The sequence below is a fragment of the Argiope bruennichi genome, chromosome 10, assembly GCF_947563725.1.
Source record: "Argiope bruennichi chromosome 10, qqArgBrue1.1, whole genome shotgun sequence".
Classification (NCBI taxonomy): domain Eukaryota; kingdom Metazoa; phylum Arthropoda; class Arachnida; order Araneae; family Araneidae; genus Argiope; species Argiope bruennichi.
Genome location: NC_079160.1, coordinates 126137093 through 126158385, shown reverse-complemented (window position 1 = coordinate 126158385; position 21293 = coordinate 126137093). Strand labels below are relative to the sequence as shown.

General features: G+C 30.4%; 1 protein-coding gene across 1 annotated transcript in view; it reads right to left on the bottom strand.

Annotated features, from left to right (window-relative positions):
• LOC129987725 (myb-like protein AA) overlaps positions 1-20185 on the bottom strand; it is a 47905-nt gene extending 27720 nt beyond the window's left edge. Inside the window, exon 1 of the mRNA XM_056095671.1 lies at positions 20036-20185. Coding sequence (XP_055951646.1) covers positions 20036-20053 — 18 coding nt within the window. The 5' untranslated portion in view covers positions 20054-20185. The remainder of the gene's footprint in view (positions 1-20035) is intronic.
• Positions 20186-21293: the final 1108 nt, after the last annotated feature.

Genomic DNA, 21293 nt, shown 5'->3' with positions numbered 1-21293 from the left:
ATGTTCATTCCAAACCTTCATAAATTTGAATTTTTAATGACTACTGCCTTAAAAGTAAACACTCCATCGACGAGTAGCGCTTTAGTGATATTTTTTCTTTCATTTATGGATGCAGCTGACAGTTGAAAAGTGTGTACTGTTGTTTTTATACTAAGATTCCTACTTTCATTTTAATTGTATTTGACGTTTTTGTTCATTTCTGCAAAATGCTGCAAAATACTAATTTTTAATGTTTTAAAAATTAATTAATATATATATATATCATCACAATTTTTTGACTCATTCGTCAGTTGTCATTAACCGACAGTTTTCTGTTTCATAAATAAATTTGTTAATTATGGAAATTTTTTCAAACCGGAAGTTCCGATGACTTGAGATCTGCTGCAGGGAATGAACTGAATTCAAAAACTTTCGCAAATATTTTTAACAAGAAGAACCAAGTTTCGAGTTTCAATTTTGTTTCCTTTTTCAAAATTTGAATACATAATAAGCACTTCCAGTCAGAAAATGGAAGAAAGTAAAATCTTTGAAATTTTAAAAATCGTGACAAAAGAAACGAACCATAATTATTCAACTCATTCTAGTGAAGGTGCTTGCTCGAAGTAAATCAAAATGTCACTTTAACATCTTTAGGAAAAAAAATCGAAAGGATCTTCACAATACAATATCATGGATGCGAGCATATAATTATGAATGGTAGGTCACTTGGAAACCCAATCGAAAATGATTGTTTAACGGAAGAGGCGAGCAGGGCGAATATAATGAATGCGAGTAACGAATATTTTTCTTTTTTTTAATAAAAGAAAAAAAAAACACCTCTCCGTATTTCTAAAATAAAGCAGTTTGTTTTAGATCCACAACTTGGGAATGTTTGTATCTTGCAAGATGAAGAACATCTATGTACTTCCTAAGTCAGTTTAGTTTAGTTATATTAACGTCCTGTTTTTAAAAGCAATACTAGGGCTATTTTGGAACGGACCTCGTCATGTTAAACCGCGCTTAGAGGATAAGAACGACACCCGAGCTGGCACCTCTTTCTCCCAATTTCCGCAATGTACCAGCGGGAGGAACTTTGGTCCCGAAGGATTTAACATGTACCATGCCCGCTTATACGACGGTTCTTCGATGGAATCGAATCTCGAACCTGAACGGCTCCAGTTCCGAAGTCGAGACCTTACCACCAGGCCAGAGCGGTTCCTATGCACTTCCTAAAGAAAATTTTAAAGTGCATTTTAATTCATTTCTGCCCCACGAAAAAGGACACACACGGGAATATTTCTCAATGATCTTTTTTTTTTTTCTTTTTTTTTTGTAGCATATGTAAATCAACTTTGTCGAATCCTATTAATGTGGCGAACTTAGTGCGAGCATTATCTTAATGCTCGCTGTAGGAAACGAAAAAAATGTTAAAGCATTATGAAGTCTATGCGAATTTTTAAATTCTTTTTTTACGACAAATCCTACTCCCTCTGATTTAAGTACGCTTTACATAAATGTGAAAAAAAAGGAATAAAAAAATTGAGTAATGACTTTCTCATGCCTGTAGATTTATTTTGAATTAGAATTATGAAATATATTTCTTAAAAATAATGCCCTAACGTTTGAGAAAATTCTCTATTGATAAAAGATATATTTTATAAAAATGAATAACAGCAATGAAAATATTATTTGTTTTAATAATAGTCATGCATTATGTAACAGGCCTGTATATAAATTTTTGTCCCACTACAGTTTTGTTTATTTCCTTAACGGTAGATTATCTTTTTGATAACTATTTAATCCTTAGGGATCCTTTAATCTTAACTTAATTCTTTTAATAACTATTTAAACAAGGGCCATAGTCCTTAAATTTCTCGCTTTAAAATTTTACTTCAAAATAGGATTTTTGAATCTCTGTCGGAAGAAAATACGATCAGAATATTAAATGTTGATTGAGCTTTACTTTACTTAAAGTATCTTCCTCTGTTCTCTTGGCTGATTCTTCTTTTAATTTAAAAACCTTAAATGCTAAAATTTTGACTCATATCTTTCCGTAAACCATATTTCGAATTTCTGCTACATCATTAAGTTCAATTAAAGTAATTGTTTCCCTCCGTATGTTAGGAACAAGCTTTTAAATTAAAATCCACACAATTGGATTTCATCTCATTTTTTTGTACAGTATCATTAAACGTTAAACAATATATATCCAGAATCTAAAATTTTTCCAAATCCTTTTTCATATGCATAGCATGGTATGAAACAGTATGATGAAAAAATACAACGCTCGAAATCGCGGTCGAGAGGCAATTTCATATCGAAGTTTGTTTTATGATTACCAATTATGATTTATGTCATCTGAATGGAACGCTTTGCATGTCTCTGCTGCTCATTGACATGCAGGGAGCATCACGTTTTCTGTATATTTTTCAAGGTCATCAGCATCCGTATCAGAAATGAAAATGGTTTCGAACGAAAAATCTTGTTCTCTTTCTGGGATTATCATGGCAGAGCCTCATTAGTTCCGTGAGCAAGACCGATTTTTCCTTGTTCCGCCCAGAAGTTATTCTTGAGGGTAATTAATTTTTCCTCCTTGCAATCAGGGTAAATAGCTGATAGATATTTCAAAGTGGAAAAAGAAAAAAACTTCTCAAGTTAGTTTTAGTAGTTAATTCTGCTAAATACCGTTAAACAGGCAGGAGGGATTTACCACAAATACATTGCATATAATTCACTGAGTTGTCAAAACGAATCCTCGAAGAAGAATTACTTTAGATGAAATAAAGAAGTTAAATGAAAACAAAATAATAAATATTTAAAGAAATAAACAATAGTAATCAGAACACAATTACAAAAATGACATCTAATACCAAAATACATTAAATGAATAAAAAAATAGTAATAAACTGTGTTGACTGCAATTTTACTGCTTTTTTTTTATTTTTTCCATTTTTGTATAGAGGTATTCTTTCACTTTTTTTTTTTTTTTTTTAACGTTGTGCATTATCAAATGATATTTCTGTATTTTTTACCTCAGTGAAATATAACGTTATTAAGATTTTAGTTTTTTTAAATGTAACATTTAAAAAAAAGAAAGGAAAGATTATTTGTGACATTGATGCCATTTGAACACCTTTTCTGAAATCTACCGCTAGTTTCTCCCGCTGTTTTCTTGTTGGGCATTTTCTTGTTCAATGGGCAGAAAAGTAGGATATTCCCGATTCTCCGCAGTTGAAGAGAGAATGACAATCAAATGTATGCAACTTTTAGTGATCAAAGGTCTTGAAGAAATTCTGAAAATTTTGATACTGTTTTTGCTTTAAAAAAGCGACAGTTTATTTTCCTTCAGATATTTGCATTTTACAGAATTTTTTTCTGCTTTATAGGAGAATTCTGCCATATAATTTGTTTCGAATGTATTCTTGCAGCAAAATGAATTTCGTTTTTGGAATCTTGTATTTTCTGAAGTTAAACAAAATGACTTAACCTCATGATGTCGTAAACCTTCATTAATCGCCTTAAATAAAAGAGACCAGTTTTTTTTCCAGAATATCTGACAGTTAAAATCTCTGATTTTTACCAGTATGAAGTCCATGTGATATTCTGATTATACGTCATGTTTCAATGGATTGACCGTTTAAGATGCCTTCTCGAAATCGAAAGCGATTTCTTGCTGATTCCTTCGCGTTCCTGTACAATATTGTCATTTTTAATGGTATTTAAATTCATAGTTTTACTTTCATTCCATTCATTTTCATCAAGAATTTTAATGATTTCAATCTTTGTTTTCGTCCTAAACATGGCCAGCCTGTTGTAAATGAGAACAAATACCTTGGGTTAGTTTCAGAGGTCAAATTATCTTTTAATAATTATATTAAAGCTTCCCACACCAAAGCTACGATAACGAGTGCTAAACTCAACAACTTAATTTCTCCATGGAGTAAGCTCTCGATTAGGCTCAAGCTTCTGCTCTACAAAGCTATTTTAAGATCAATATTATTGCATGGCTCCCAAATTTGGCGGGCCATTTCCGCTCAAAACATTAAGAAGTTACAAGTTTTTCGAAATAAACATCTCATGAAGATTGTTAAATGTACTTTGGTACATCAGAAGGAAAATACTTCATGATGACCTCCAAATTGAACCTGTTTCGGAATTTATTAAAAGAACAACAATTAAAATCTTCGAAAAATGACCCCAGTTTCATAACGAGTTACTTCAAATGCCCGCATATGATCCGGCTGTGCCCAAGAAAGAAAAAGCCCTCTCTAGAAAAAGACCCAGAACTGTAATTGACAATTCTTGCGTTAATTTTCCGCCTGTAAAAAAGAGTGAGAATTTACTAACTCTTTGATCAGTCTAGTGGATTAATGTTTTTTAAAGTTATTCCTGTTAGCTACGATGAGCTCCACGCAAGAAATTTCTGGGATTTTTTTTCAAAAATAACTAATCAAAATAGTTAATTCAGTCCCCATAGTAAAAGGCACGTGCAAGGCAATTCCATTAAAGTTATCTTTCCCCCATAAATAATCAAAATGTTATTTTATATTAATAATTATATCATAAAAATATTGATTTAGCAATTCTACCAAATTTCATGACGTTAGAGCTTTATGCGTTCGTCTAAACTAGTTTCTATTAAATTTAACTTTCCCTAAACTTACAAATTGTAATTTACTATTCTAAATGATGATGTGGAGGTGCCCGTGACCATTTTGTCATACCGCGAAACTCCGAAACATCACGACGTTGCCGTTGCGTCCTAAACCTGATTTCTCAACAGCATGTTCGTGGAAAAGATTTTATGCAGGAAACAAATCCATATCTAATCTAATCTTGAAATAAAACTTCCTTTTCTATCTTATTTTGCAACAAAATGGATTTAGATAAAGGGCGTCTCAATGTGGTGCTTGCTACATGATGTTTGTTGAAGCGTGCCACTCATTTTAATTAAGTGTGGGTTGAGCCTTACATGTTGAATGGGAACACGTGACTACTACGAAAAACAGCTCCAGAGCAGTTACCATCACATTAAATTTGGCAGACAACGTCGACAGAAGAATTTAAATGAGATTCTATTCTCTACTTCGATACCTAGCATGAAATTTTTTTAGTCTAGATTCTTGTGTTTTTATATTGTTTTTAAAAATTTATTCATAATTATAGCGACGATAAAATGCAAACGAAAAGAAAAATTAATATTGTCTTAAAATGCATGTGCAAAAACGCTAAATTAGAAAGCGAAAAACTGAAAACCTGGCGTGAAATCATTTAAAAAGCTAATAAAATTTGAGAAAAAAAAATGCAAAGAAATAAAACTGGTATCACAGAGAAACTAATTCTTTAAATTTTAAAATGGTGTAAAAATAGGCAAAAGTCTTGCGTTAACATATTCCAAAAATATTGAATGTAAGCGTTAACATTTTGGTTCATTTACATTCAAAATCTAATTAAAATTTTGAAAAATCTTTTCTCACGGATCACTTGCTTCCAAAGAAGCAGCCTTGCTACATTTGATAGCTTTCTTGAAAAGTGTTTTGAACAAATTTAGCATTTTGTAGGTCGTCGTCTACAAATGCTATCCAGTTTATATAAAAAAAAAAAATCTTATGAAAAAATTTGGAGCATGTCCATGTCTTCAATAGAGCATTTTTTGTGACAAACTTTACGCTGCTTTCTCAATGCGAATCAATATTTTTGGAAGTTTCACCTTCGTTAACTTGAATGAACATTGGTTTTTATTTTATTTAAAACTGTGGTTTTCTTTTACTTAAAACAAGTAAAACTCTTTTTTAAAGAGTTTTACTTGTTTTAAATAAAAGAAAATTAATTTTAATGATAAGTATAATTCTATCTCTCGGACGCTGACGTATTAACTGAATTTTCAGTTAAGTGATACTGACAGTCCATTACCAAGGCTAAAAATGATTTTGTGCAAAATAATTTTCATTTACTTTTATTTTGCTCTTAAAAATGCACCAAAATTTTGACTTTCTACAAAAATTTTCTTTGCTTGATAGAAAATACAAATAAAATTTGAATAAAACATTGACAATTTCATCATTCATTACCACCTTTTGATATTTTAGATTATGGATTTTTTCACGATAACGTATATATATATATACATATACATATATATTTTTAATTCTAATTTTCTTCTGTTTACCAGCCTGAACAGGGACATTTACTTAATATCTTAAAAAAAAAAACTTCTTTTATCATTAGATATTTTTGCTCTGATAAGCACAAAACGAATCAAACCATCTGACATAAACTCTAATAATGATCGTTAGATAAATGGATGTTTGAAAAAAAGATGCCATGAAACCATTTGACTGGAAATGAAGACACGAACAATGAACTTGGGAAAAGGACAAAAACAGATTTATGCGCAATTCCAAACATACGATCTGCTTTCAAGGCAAACAACTCTCAAATACATTTGTGCCATTATTTGTGACTTCATTAGAAGCAGCTGATTATCGTTACATGAGAAGCTGCAACATTTTAAATAATTTCTTTCAAATGACTCATTTAATATTTCAAAGCCATCGTAGTTTCTTCATTTAAGTCATATTTGAGTCCAATACAAAAACTGCGGATGCAAAATGACGTGAAAATAAATTCCAAAATATTTATTAATTGCTTTCAAAACAATTATTAAAAAGGGATTCGGTCCAAAAAGAGGTGAAATAATAGTTTCCCAGATGCTTATAGAAGATTATAACGGTCCTGTATTTTAAATACTTTTATTGTCCTATTTTTTTTATGTAAATTTTGCAGTAACATACATTTCAATGGGAAAGTGGGAATGCCTTCTCAAATTTGCAGTTTAGCGTGTAAGTTTGTATAGTTCTTTAAGTAATTGAATGCTAAGCTCCGCATGTGCTTTTCAATCAACAAATAAAAGCTGCTTCGACAGAAGTTTTTCCAATGAAACCTATTGGACACTCGCTTGCATACTTTCTTAATTCAACTCGTTTGCTGTTCAACTTCATCGCTTAGTGAAGCGAACTGAATATGCATTTTAAAGTAAGCATTTTTTTTTCGTCTATCCTTTTCATACAAACTTCGAATTTTTGTGTAAATATCGTATTCATGTATACATCTTGTATGATGTTTGGATAGTTGCAGTTGCATACACAAGTTTGATAGTCGACAAATAATCAAACACTTGATGGACGGGTCCAAAATTTGATATTTATACTCACAGTCCACCATTTTTTTTTATGGTTATAAAGTGATACAACAAAATTTTTCCATCGAGCCCTTTGTGTTTCTGCATTAACACGTGCTAGCGAATGAGTGGGCAGATGAACCGCTCTTCGATGGATTGATATGAATCTGCCATTTCGGAGGAGAATTTAATACGGTGCAAACCAAAAGTCGACTCTCCATCCTTCTAGCTTGCTGCGATTTTGGTTAGCGAGCGTGTTAGCAGACAAACCACAGACGAACTGTCAAAATGATGCATTAGGATTCAGAGCGATCGAAATGAATCTCGAGATCGATTTTTTAAAATAGCTTATGCGGTTCCAAATTTTTCTCTTACCATACTTCGTACATGAGAAAATAAATTTAACAAACATTCTAAGAATGCCTTGAAAGGAACTAATAACGACATAATATAAAAATAAATGCCGGTAGTTCCGTTATTTACTACTAATAAAAAAATCATTATAAGGAAAAATGATTCATTTATTTTGTTTTAGAATACAAACATTCTATTTTAATAAAAATAAAAGAAATTATATATATATATATATATATATATATATATATATATATATATATATATATATATATATATGAACGCTAGATAAAAAGAAATCAGTACAAATGAAATACTTCCTATTTTTCTCAGAAACATTTGTATCACTTACTCTGCGAGTATTCTTATTCCCTTATAATAGTTTGCAAGAGCGCTTTTCGAGTTATATCAACAAACAAATAATTCAAATACCATCGTGTAAAGCACACGTATGCCTGGAATACAAATACATATCTACCTCGTCACATTATCTAGTAAATTCTAAAAGTTCGGATAACGCAATGTTAAGAGATCTACCACATTCCTCGACGACCCAGCCTTACCTATGGTTAAGGTCACGGACTGATCGCAGGCTGTCGTACGTGTTGGGATTGAACAGGAAATGCTCCCGCTATTTTATTACAAATTATATGCGAAATAAATCGTAACAAAGTAATTGTATCCGATAAATATTAATTTCTACAAAAATCGTAAGTTGTAAAAAGAGAGAAATGTCTTTTGGATTGTTTGAGCACGTACCTTTAATACCATCTGCGTAAAGGAGAAATATTAAAATAATCTTTAGAGTCATTTTGAGATTCGTTATTCCAGTTGATCTAGACCCATATTTTAGTTGTACATATTTTTTAAATGAATTTTTTTCCATTTCTACTTTTATTAATAACCATTTGGAATTTTAAATGAGATGAATGTCATTACAAAGTAAACAATATTTTATTTTTTATGCTTCATTTTGTATTTAAGAATGATGGATTTTCAAATAAGCATTTTCGATTAAAGAATAATTTAAGGATAATGTTATGCAGATTTCAAATATAGAAATCACGTATGTGGGGAAAAAAATGGATTCCTAGTTTGAGAATTGGACCCTTTTTTAAAAATTAATATTTGGTGTTCTCCGCATGAAGACGGTTTATCAATATTTTTCTCACGACACTTTATTAATGAGTATAAAGAATCCTTTTTGATAAGCTCTTTTCTCATAACAGATGTTGTACAGTTTTAAATTGGGTCGATGCTAAAAAGTAGTGGTTCATATCAGAATGCCATACGAGCTGACACAGCGACATGATAATCTACTTCAGATTTTGCTCTTAGGGGAGCAGGCTTGAACTGAACTGGAAAATGAGTTCATTTCAATTATGTAAACCAACGCATATATATATACAATGCAAAATTATATATATATATATATATATATATATATATATAATTTTACCAACGCCTCCAGAGCATCTGCTTTCCATGCATGCCATTTTAAAAAAATATCAATAAAACATCCGCAAGATGGTTTGAATATTGATGAGCAATCGAGCTTTGGATCAAGCTACTATTCTTAATTTTATTGTTTATCGCCATTCGTGCTTTTCTAGTTGCCTTTAAACAGTCTTCGTTTTTTGTACCAACAGCTGTACGATTTTATAGTTAAACTAGGTTTATTGTAGTTAGATGATACTTTCCTCCAAAAATTTTTTTTTAAAAATGCCATTTTGACAAAAAAAAAGTTTGAATATCAAATTTTAACGTCCGTTTTAAAGTAATCAAGATCTGGTATCAAGAGTATCTTTAAATACGTGACTCAAAATAAAAAAACAAAACAATGAAATTTAATTTTTTTTCATGGTTCATTTTAAATAATAGCATTCTTATATCATAAAAATGATGCTATTTAGAAGTCTAAAGTTCATACATTTAGAAGTTGAATCCAATTCATTTTCAATAAAAAGTCTTTCCTATACTTTTTTTTTTTAAAAATTTTAACCGATTTTCGTTTTTTTTTTTTTTTTGACATATTTATTTATTGTCAAAATCTCCAAATGAATTGGCTAACAAAAGTTTTTAAATAATTTGGTTAAATTCAAATAACGCTCATAAAACTATTTATAATATTATTATTGTCTTAAATAAGTAAATCGGAAAAACTACGAAATAAAAAATGACAGATTTACAGTTTTTTAATACCAAATATTTCAAAAAGAAAAGTTAATAAAATAAAAGATTATTTATCTTTTCTTACGGAACTTCGCTGCTATTTTCGAAAGATATTCGAATAAAAGTGCATTTTTGTAAACTATTGACAGAATGAATGGATACATTGCATTTTATAACCGTAAAGGGAGAAAATTTCTTCGAAATTAGTATTTTTTTGCTTTCTTTTTTCAGAGCAAAATCTATCAGCTCTGTGAAATCTGTTTTTATCAAAAATAATATATTCTAAAAAGAAAATAGCATTTTAAACAAAGATTGAAATTGAATTTTTAATTTAGTTGCGTTACAAACAACAGTTTTTTTTTAACTATTGCAAAATTTTTTTATAGCGTCTTTAATCGTCACTTTTTCAGTGCATATTGTGCCATTCAGAGCAAACGCGTACGCACGCACACAGTCAAGAGATTTTTATTTGAAAAGAAAAAAAAATCTTTTATAATCTGTTTGTAATATATGCCTTTATTTTGTTTCTAATCCCTTTGAATTTGTAACTTAAGACAAACAACGCTACGGTAAAATTGAAAAAAATCTTACTGCATTGTTCAATTATAAGTAAAATGTTACAACGCATCTCTTTTTCTACCATGAAATTGTTTTAAAATAAACAATTATATATTACAGAAACAGCTTAGCTCTAATATTTATGTGTTCGTATTATTAAATGCATAAAAAAAGGTTATAAAAGAATTTGAGTGCTTAATCCGGGGATTTTAAAACAAACTTAACGGATTTTTTGAGGAACAATGACAAAGCGACGATACCGTTTCTGTTCTTTAATGATGCCTTTCATTTTGCAAAGAATGTAGAAGTTAAAATGAGGGGTAACTGCATGACTGCTTGAAAAAAATACTGAAAAACAAAATAAATTCTGAAACAACAGCAATTACCTTTGTAATAAATAAGAGTATTATATCATTTGACCGATGATTATATTTTCTTTCAGAGCATTTGATTACAAATAATATAAAACAAAATAATTTTTTAACAAACGTTCATGTTTCAAAATCGTTCTAACTAATCGCTCTAATTTTTTTTTTTTTTTTTCGTTGGCTACTTATTATTTATTGAATCTTTGATTTATTACGATAAAAGGAGGAAGAAAATGAAGCTGCTTTTTATCACTTTTCACAAAGCTGAAACAATAGCAAAATAGGTCCTCAAAAAACTGGCAACAGCATGATAATAGATCGGAGTATTAAATAACAAAGGATCTTGAAAGAGTTTTTTTTTTCTTTTTTTATTACATCTTGCTTTACGAAGGAAGGCAGCGGGCGAGAGTTCACGGACCTCGCTTCGGGCATTTTCGCCTTTGAAGTGGGAAAGGACTCGCCGCTTGTTCACGGGATGATCTATAGTACATTTTTATGTCGTTGAAAAGTCGGAAAATAAAACTAATGAAGCCCATAAAAGTTTCATTTTTTTTTGTAATGTAATATAGAAAGCAATACAATTTTATAGACGCCATTAAGTTACACAAAAATTAAAATTTAATCTATTTCATTATAGTTTTTGGTTTAGTGTATTTTTGAAGAATGTGAAGGCTATTGATGATGTGTCTTGCAGTTTCAAAACTTTGAAAGACAGAAAGGACGCCATCTAAACCAGCATTAAGCTCTACTCACTTGCGTGAAAAATAGGGACATTCAACGGAAAAAGATAGATTTAAAATGACTAAATTCACAAATGAAGCGGAACATGCATTGAGATCTCACGCAAACTAATAATGGTATTTCTCTCTATTTAAAATATTTTTTTAAAACACGTTTTTATTAGTGTATTAAAAACTAATAGTGTTTTCATTTTAATTATTTTCTGTATTTCAACTTTAAACTCATTATAAGTTTCATGAAATCAGTGTATTTTCTAATACATTACTAGATGGTGACAAATATTGAATCTATATTTAATTAAATGAATAGATAACCAGGTTAAACAATAACATAACAATTTATACATTACTAGGTAAAATGAAACAATTATGATTACGGTTACAATTATAATGAAGTAATATAATATAAATGAATGCATTGTCATTGAGGTTTTAAAGGTTCTAACATTGTTGGAAGCACGCAAATGAAAATAATTAGAAAATTCCAGCTCATTAATGAGTAAGTAATAGAATCGAATGCAAAGTCCATCTTAATAAACATTAAACAAATAAAATAGGAATGTATAAATACGCAACCAATTATATTATTATTATAATAAAGATTAAAATTAATTTTGATAAAAAATTTCCACCTTAATATCTTTGTAAATCTAAAATTTTATGAAGTCGATGAAACAATATCTGGATTTGCTTATGTAAAGAAGTGAATATGATACTCAGAAAGTAAGTTTCTGAGTTCAGTTTAAAACATTTTATTTTGATCTCCAGCAAGACGAATGCACAATAAATTTCAGGTGTCGGTGCTTGATCTCCACCTTCACTGACTCGTCCGGATATTTCCGTGTTCCATGGAGCCGCCTGCTCAGGGATGCGAAACGTTGCGACTGGTTAAGCGGAAACATTTCGGATCGAAGGGATTTTAAACGTAAACACAGTTAATGTAATTTGGTTTAAAAAGTCAACAGTTTTTAACTGAAGGGCATAAAATTATTCGGAAGAAATTGAAAATGAGTGTGCTTATGTGAAAGAATTCGATATGCAACTGAATTTGGTAATACGAACTTCCCTAATTCGAATATTTTTTTTCAATGACTGCTTGAAGTGTTTTTGGGAAAAAGAATATGTGGCATCAGTTTTTGTTGAATATGTCATCGTTTTTCTGTATTTTTTATTGCTGCCTTTCTAACTTGATGTTGATTCTAAGGTTTCTATTTGTAAGAAATCAAATATTAAATTCTAGAATATATTTTTCTTATAAAACTTTTGCAAATTTTGGAATCATTCCTTTTGTATGTTTCGTAATTTTTGAACATTTTGAAACTCTATGTGTGCTCTGCTTTCTTAAATGATAGATAATTTTTATAAATTTATTGTCTTTCTGTTGCAATTTATTATCATGTAAATATGATATTATTTTAGGGATGAAGTTTGGCAGGGACAAAAATGATTCGTTTATTTAGGAAAAGCTTAATAAACGCTCCAAACAAGTGAAAAATGAGAGATTTCTGAAAGAATTCTATTTACAAAGTGCAAGTCATATTGAGGAATTTCCAGTTCAGCAAACTGTTTAAGTGAATAAGATTTTGAATTGATATTTTAATTACTTATATCGAGTGTATGTATCTGCAGTCTGATTAACTATTTTAAATGCAAATATAGAATAATAGAATATTTATTTAAATAAGTTTGAGAGACTCCTTGAAATCTACGGAAGACTAAAATTTATTTCCTTCTTACTAATCATTAACGAAAAACACTGCTTTTGATCCGCAGTTTTGAAAGGATTCATAAGCTACCCATTATATTAAAAGGATTCAAAAGCTACCCATCCATTATTATTATTATTATATTATCTTACAAAAAAAAGTATAATTTTTTGAAAGAGTTCGCCTGCATTTGCTGAGGGGTGCTTGTGATTCACCAGGCAGAAATACAACTACGAATAAAAAGTGAACCAGTTGTATCCATTCGTCTAGAAAAGATACGAATAAAAAGTGAACCAATTGTATCAATTCGTCTAGAAAAGATTGTCAATTTCCTATGGGCATTTTTTGTAGAAAATTCATTTAAAAATATTTTTTTTTCTATCAGTAAGTGAATTTTAAAATAAATTAATATACTTTTGATGTTTATTAATTAGTAAAGTAATTATACATAGATCCATTTTTCTTCATTTATTCATTTTACTGCTTCGTAAAGTGTGCTCTATACAATTCTGATCATTTAATCCACCCTAATGTTCTGACCATTTATTTTATTATTTTCGAAATCGATTCAATATAATACTCTGAATTTTCATTCATGCTTTTCTGAGATTTCAAAATAGTTCATATGTTGAGGGTAGTATAAAAGTTTTTCCTTTTTTTAAATTAAGATACGGATAAGATGCAGCAAATATAAGACAGTCAACAGCTAAACGCCGGCATGTCCTGCATCTAACTATAAGAGAGAGGCGTTTCATAAGAACGTCTTGAGATCTGCTGAAGGAAGCTTATGATTTATGGAGGCGATAATTATGGGCCACTTCCTAATATCATTTCTTAAGTAAAGCAGAGCACTCGGAATGGAACGCCCGAGGTGCTTTCCACGAAAGTTCCATCCCCCGGCCAGGGATGGCTGAGGTAAATCACATTCCACGCGAATTCTTGATGCAGATGCTGTGACGGTGGCCTGAACATGTTTATTACGGCCTACGTTTTTATTTTGTACTTTAATGAAACTTGTTTGTTTCTGCCATCTCCTTACAGATTGAGACCACTCGGAAGCACTTGTTTCAACAGAACTTGTTTAAAGGCAGAATCGTAAATGTTGCTCGAATACATTTGTCTTTTTCATATCAGATGGAAAGGCTCATTTAACAACATTTTTAGGCAAAAACTAAATTTGTGTTCATTCATTTCTGTATGTGCTCTAGTGTCCTTAGTAAGAACAACAATAAGCGAAGAAATCGGAATGACTTGAATGAATGATCTCATCTGAATGACTTGAAAAACTTTGTCCCATTTCTCTAATAAAAAAAATTATTAAGAAAAATTTTGTCGGGCCATATTTATGCGAAAAAAGTTTTCATAAAATTATATCATGATGAGGAAAAAAAATTTCTTTTTCAAACCATTGAATTTATATTATATTTAAAAGTTCTTCAAATTTGAATTTTCCAATTTGGAGAAACTATTACTAAAATTGTGTTAGGAAATTATATTTACAGTTTAATGAAGTGATATTTAAATTCTATTTTCAAACAACAAAGCGACTCATTTGCGATGAAATTCGTCATTTTAAATCATGGCCAATCGCAAGGATGACATCTGAATTGGCGGCGCTCCATCTAAAAATTTCTCTGCTGCATTCCCCACCATTATTTACTCTTTATTTTTTTAATGGAATTGGTTTTCAAAGCGGATATCTTACCATCGCCCTCGTCCATTTTCAAATTCTATCTTAAGCAAAGAAATATCTAAAGATATTTTTATGCTTCAGTTATCGAAAGAATATAAAAAGATTCAATATTCGATGTTCAAAGAAATTGCTTTCTTAAATAAAGCAAAGCAAGAATTTAAAAAATAAAAAAAAAATAAACTCTCTAAAAGAATCGATTGAAGGTATCTGAAAGATTCAGTTTAATATTTTGTTTTTATGTATATACATTCTTTTTTAATGACAAAAAAATAATTGACGTCATTGTTTTTTTTTTTTCAATTTATCAAAACCAATTTTTCATGATGAATTCGCAACTTTATTATTAGCTAAAAGTTTTGGAAGATTCTTTTTCCACTCTCAACTATATGATTACATAAAAAAAAGTAATAAATGAAGTAAAAAAAATAAAACAGCGGTTGAATGAAAATAATTTTAATGAAATATTTTTATTGAGGTGATTCTCTTGTTTATTTTTTATTTTTTTGCTGGCATTAAAAATTCTGTCAACAATGCTTGCTGTCAGTGCTTCTTTCTGAGTGTAATCCATAATTCAAGGAGTCCTTATTTTGAATATTGTTTTTCAAGAAGAGAAGTTAACATCGGAGCAAATGTACAATTGCAAGGAACTTTAAATAACTGAGAAACTATAACTTGTTGTGTTGGCTTACATTTTTATTCATCTGTGAACTCTGGAAAATAATTCTTGATGACGAATGACATTGAATATGACTGAAGGATTGTAAAACGATAAACTGAGCAGAAATTCATGTATCATTTTATAACAAATGATATTTTTAAGTGATCGGATGGAAAATTTTTTCTTTCCCTATTAATTTAAGAAAAGGGACTTCTTCATGAATTGTATTATAAACAGATACAATAAAAACACAGAATACAGATAAAAATAAAAAAAAATAAACCCAAGTTGTTTAGTCTTAAGTGAATCATGTGATTCATGAAGTTTTATGGAGGATTTTGTAGAACGAAATTATTCATGTAAGTTACATTCCTCAATTTCAAAATCCTCAGGGGAAAAAATCCCACGGAACAAATGACTCATTTTTTGATAATGCGTTCTCTTCTTTTGGAAAAGAATAATTTTGGTTTTCAAAGAAAGCTTATCTCTCATTTGCTACGAAATAGATCTAGAGAACTATTACTGAAGCGAGCCAAATGATCTTTAAAAGTGTTCAATTTCGGCTGTATTGTATTTACGAACAAAACAAACATAGAGTTGTGTAGTTAAAGGAAGAATTAAAAAAAAAAATTTGTTTTTTTCCATGGCAGAAAAGAATATTAGCGAGAACTAAAGACTGAAGTTTTTGTTTGTACAAAGGAATGTATAAAAGGTTTATCGTCTTGCCTTTGTAGAAGTTCAAATTCGCCACATATCTTAAAAGTCACTCAGATGAATTCGAAAACTCTATTTTAAGTGTACTTATCAAAAATAAATGAATATATAAAGGTAGGTGAAATGCGACAGAAGAATAAAAGAAAAATAACGACACTGAAACATCATGCTATAGCAAGGAAACGTCTTTGATAACTAAAACTATCTTTACTGGAGAAGAAATAACAATTCAAGAAACTGCAGAAAATCAAGTATATAAATTTAAAGTATGGAATGATGTCCATTCATTTTCCCAGTGCACTTCTGGTGCTCAACCAAAATAATTTGTCTGCTTCTTATAATCAAACGTGTGTGACTAATGTCCATACAATTCCCTAGACTGCACCAAAATTATTTTCCATGGTGTGTTTTGTTGCCTCTTTTCTCAAACTTCGTCATACAGACACTTTTGGCAGTAACTATAGAAAGCTGTTATCCGAAGAAATGATTTTTTTTTTCGACGCCATAAATTAAAAAAGAATATATATATACTCAATGATACCAGCTCAATTGCCCTGATTTTTGTTTGCTAAATTTTTTTCAGAAGCATTTCTCTAAAAACTTCATTTTTAATTATTGCTCTCATAACATATACATAAATAAATATGTTCAGTATTCTTCCCGAGAATAAAATAATAGACGCAATAACTAAAAATATATGCAACATTTTTCTTGGAAATCAGTGGCAATGAACAGACAGATATATAAGACGATTAAACTTAAACTGAATGAAAATACGACTGTTCTGCCACTCTATAACCCTGTCCCTGCAGCCATTGCGCTTATCTAAAAGTTGTCTCCTAATTCATGACTTCTAAACCAATTTTTGTCGTTTCGCTTCACAATAAGAAAAAAATGAATGTGTGTTCGAACGCTCCTTCTCAGTGCCCTTCAAGCCCTCATTGGAAAGCCACCATTTCTGATATTAGGAATTTGCTTAAGGATCTGTCTCAAAATGGTTTTGAAATCTTTTCTGTTGGATTTCTTCCCATGTAGGCATCTAAGGGAATGAAATGGTGGATATTGCTGTAAAATCAGCAAACGAATCCTACAGACAGGCCATTCCTTATGCTGATGTACGTTCTCCCGTTCGTAAATGGCTTTTCCAGAATTGGCAAAATCAATGGAACCTTGAGACAGGAAGCAAACTACAAAATGTTAAACCTTTTATTGAATTTTGGTGTTCCTCCCTAAATCGCCGACGCGATGTTATTCTTACACGATTGCGTATTGGGCACTCTCGAATAACTCATAAACATATACTTTTTAAGCAGCCACTACCCCCTTGTAGCCGCTATGGTGATAGCTTAACTATCCGACATATTTTGATTGAATGTCAGTCACTGAACTCATTGCGTCTCAAATATTATGTTTCGGTTGTTGCTTGTCTTCCATTTTTAATTGGACATAAACCACATTTTAACAATTTTCCTTATTTAAAGGAAGCAGGTTTTATCAAAGACATTTGAAATGTTGATTCTTTCTTATTGTTGCTCTTGATTTATAATTGCCTTTTTAATATCTGATTATAAACTTTTTATTGTATTTGTATAGTGCCGTTAAAATTTTCATCTATTGCGGCACAGTTTATCAGGAAAATGGATCTTGCGCTAGAAAAATACTCACTCGCTCATTCATTGAGTGATTTAATCCAAAAACATATTAGTAAGTAGTTTGTAAAACTCACTAGCCAAATTTTATCTACTTCATTCGATGGATTTTTTTTTTGTAATTTTTTCTTATATATACACGAGCAGATAAAGCTTTTTGTTTTCCAGAATGAACGAATTCTAAAACATGTAGCTTCATCAAAATTCCGATCGATGATTACAATACTTTTCGTTCGTTCATTCTTTTTTTAATTTTGTATAGGAGAAAATATATATATATATATAAAATCTGAGCAAATAGCTTTGTACTAACCGTATCAATTTTTCATACTGAAAATTGACACCACTCGAGGAAAAACGATGCTATTACTATTTACATATGTGAACGAATCCCGCAAGTGGTTCGAGAAAGAGATGAAAGTAGGGTCAATGGAATAAATACTAAATGCCAAAGATCAAAAAATAATTTCTTTCCATCCACACGCATTGAAAACTACAATAGTACAGAATAGAGCAAACCAAACCTTTTTTAATCAGAGCAGACATTCTGAATCTCAAAAAAATGAAATCCAAAATTAAATTCACTTATCCTGAACATACTAATGAATGTTCAGGATGGCATCACTTTATATTTTTGTATTTTACATTTAAATTTTGAAAAAAAAAATTATTAATAAAATAATTTTCTCGCCACCTCAACGATTTGAAGTCGAAATCTTATTCATTATGGATGTTTTAAATGCAGCGTACAATCGTTCGGTTTATTCTTTGTCATTAAATGCTTTAATCCCCAATTCATTTTTAAATTATTTCCCCTTTACTCCATTCGTTAAGTGAGTCATTCGAGCACAAGAGTTGTAGAAAAGAATAATATTTAGAAAATCATCGCAATTCTTTTAAGCTAATTCAAATAATAATTTTGTCTTAATATTTATAAGATTATTATATTTTTCTGTTTATACAATTCTTTATTATTTCATATTATCTTCAGAATACAAGGAAAGAAAAAGTAGTACTACAACTTCGGGAAATTCTACTTTTTGCACTTCGGAACGATGAGTTAAGCAGAGTTACAAAGAATGTTATGAAAATGTTTTATGCATTTAATATCAATTTCATAATTATTCAGGTTTTTTTGTTATTAATATATCTAAGCTCATTCGATATAATATCATCAACAACATCGTAATAATCACCATTTTCGTTCGTTTTAAAGATATTCATATTGAAATTTTTAAATAATAATTATTTAAAAACTTTCTAAACTTAATTTTAATGACGCATGCTGATATTTTTACAGATTTCACAGATGTAAAGTAGCTTTATTTATTTATTTTTCAAGTTTCAGTTTCAAAATAAAAATTGAAAATGTGCCTCATCTTGAATGAAAATATCGAAATATTTCTGAATGATTGCAGAATCTTCTCTTATACTGAATGTAAAACACCCGATTAAGATATTGAAGATGAAATCAATAATTAATTCCATTAAATACTAAAATTTTCTTAAATAAATTGAGGAATTCAAAGGTCAAATTTAAAAGCTGAAAAAGTTAGTCACCTCTGCTCGTGTAAACAAAAATGCTTTTATACACTTGTTCGTAAAATTGTCATTTTAGTTGAAGTGTTGCCCAATTTACCTTTCAGTTTAAATTTTTATCGGTTGTCAATAAGGAACATATGGAATAATTGTGTTATGAAAATCATTTTTTTAAAACTGCGATATGCAGAAATATGAATAACAATATTATGAATATCAATTTTGTTTAAGCAGTTAAAATTGAAAATTTTGCGCACTCATTTGAAATAATTTACTTTTACCACTTTAACCAATTGTAATTCTATGAATTATTAGAAAAGTTTTTTGAACCAAAGCTTGAAAAAAAAAAGAAAAAAAAAAAAGAAAAACCTTGATTCCTTGTTACACACGACTATTCAAAACTTTAGAGATATTTAAAAATTTACTTAAAAATAACTTTGCTTTCTAATGAATTGAGATAGTTTCAATAATTAGGCTAAAATGCATCTCTTTGCATTAACGAGTTAAAATTCTAAAAATCGCTTTAATTATTTAAGTAAATTGTGTGCCTTTCTTTAGGCATGAAACCACTTCAAAGCCAGATAGCGCCTTTCTTTTCCCCCTCAGAATCGAAAAGGAATAAAAATTTTGTTACGATGTGTTATACCGTTTCTCCCATAATTGCTGTGAAATAAAATGAAACAGAAATTTTGATCTCGAAATACAGAGCACAAAATGCTATTTACCTTTGATGTCCAATCCATATTTTAGTTGGAATGAATTAATCACCAGCAATTAATCAGTCCAATCTGCAGAATTGCGCCTTTTCTACTCAACTCCTTCTCTAGTCTGCTTTTCTCACTTTTTCCCGAAAAAATAATGGCATCTGACTATTCCGCGACCGAAAGGATGAGTGTATCATCTGCCGAACGGGAATCCGACGTCACCCGGATCACTTCCCCCTCGCAGCGAATAGAAATCCACCTTGGCAGTGACCCGAATTTCGGGCATTCGATGTCGGAAGGGTTGCTCTTGCCTCCCGTTACAGCCCTACGGGACAGACGCGTGGTTTTTGATCTTAATTTGAGGCAATTTTCGACACACTCCGAAAGATTTCTTCTTTTTCTTTCTTCATTTTTTTCCGAAAGTCCGTTCACGCATGGCGTGATGCTTCAAAACGGAATCAGTATGTGGAGTAATAAGGGGTGAATAAAGAATTTTCATCGGTTACTTTTCTCGATTTCGCCCGCACAGGATTTTGGGTCCTTTGTTCTGAAACAATGTAGCCATTTGCTTTCACACTTTTGAGCGAACAGCCGTTTGTTGTGTTCTTTACTTTGGGCGGCTTAATTGCCTATAAATAGGAATCGATTATGGAGATAAGCAGTGTTAGTGGCAACAATGCGGAAAAAAACGAAATTAAAAAAGTAACGAGCGCCGGCCATCGTGATACGAGCTTCATTGCATGGAAGCGTACACGGAGACCGCTTTTCTTCCCATCTATCAAGGCGTTCGTTGCATGGAGCAATTATGTTATTATCTCACACAAAGCAATGTAATAAAAAGTGATCACCGAATGAGTTGGTCACTATTCAGTGACACTCCCAGTTTGAAAACGCGGAAAAAAAAAATCCAATACTTTTATTTGAGTTGATTCATTATTTATCTAATATCCTTCAGAATTTAGATCTTAAACTTATCATCTATTAACTATAGTCGGATCTTTCCACTTATAGCTAATAATTGCATATACTGATGATAAAAGAAAATGCGCATTTTTCTATCTCAGTGTCTGATACGCTACTGATCAAACTATTTGACCAAGACCTATCGAAATGGGCGCAAATCAGAGACACACATTTTGGAAAACATGAATACGCACCATGAAGCGATTGAAAAAAAACTTAATTAGAATTTTAATGAAGCGAAATGTTGACATTTTGCCATGATTATTACAGAAAATATTATTGCACAAAGCTGATTTTGATATATTTTTAAAATTTT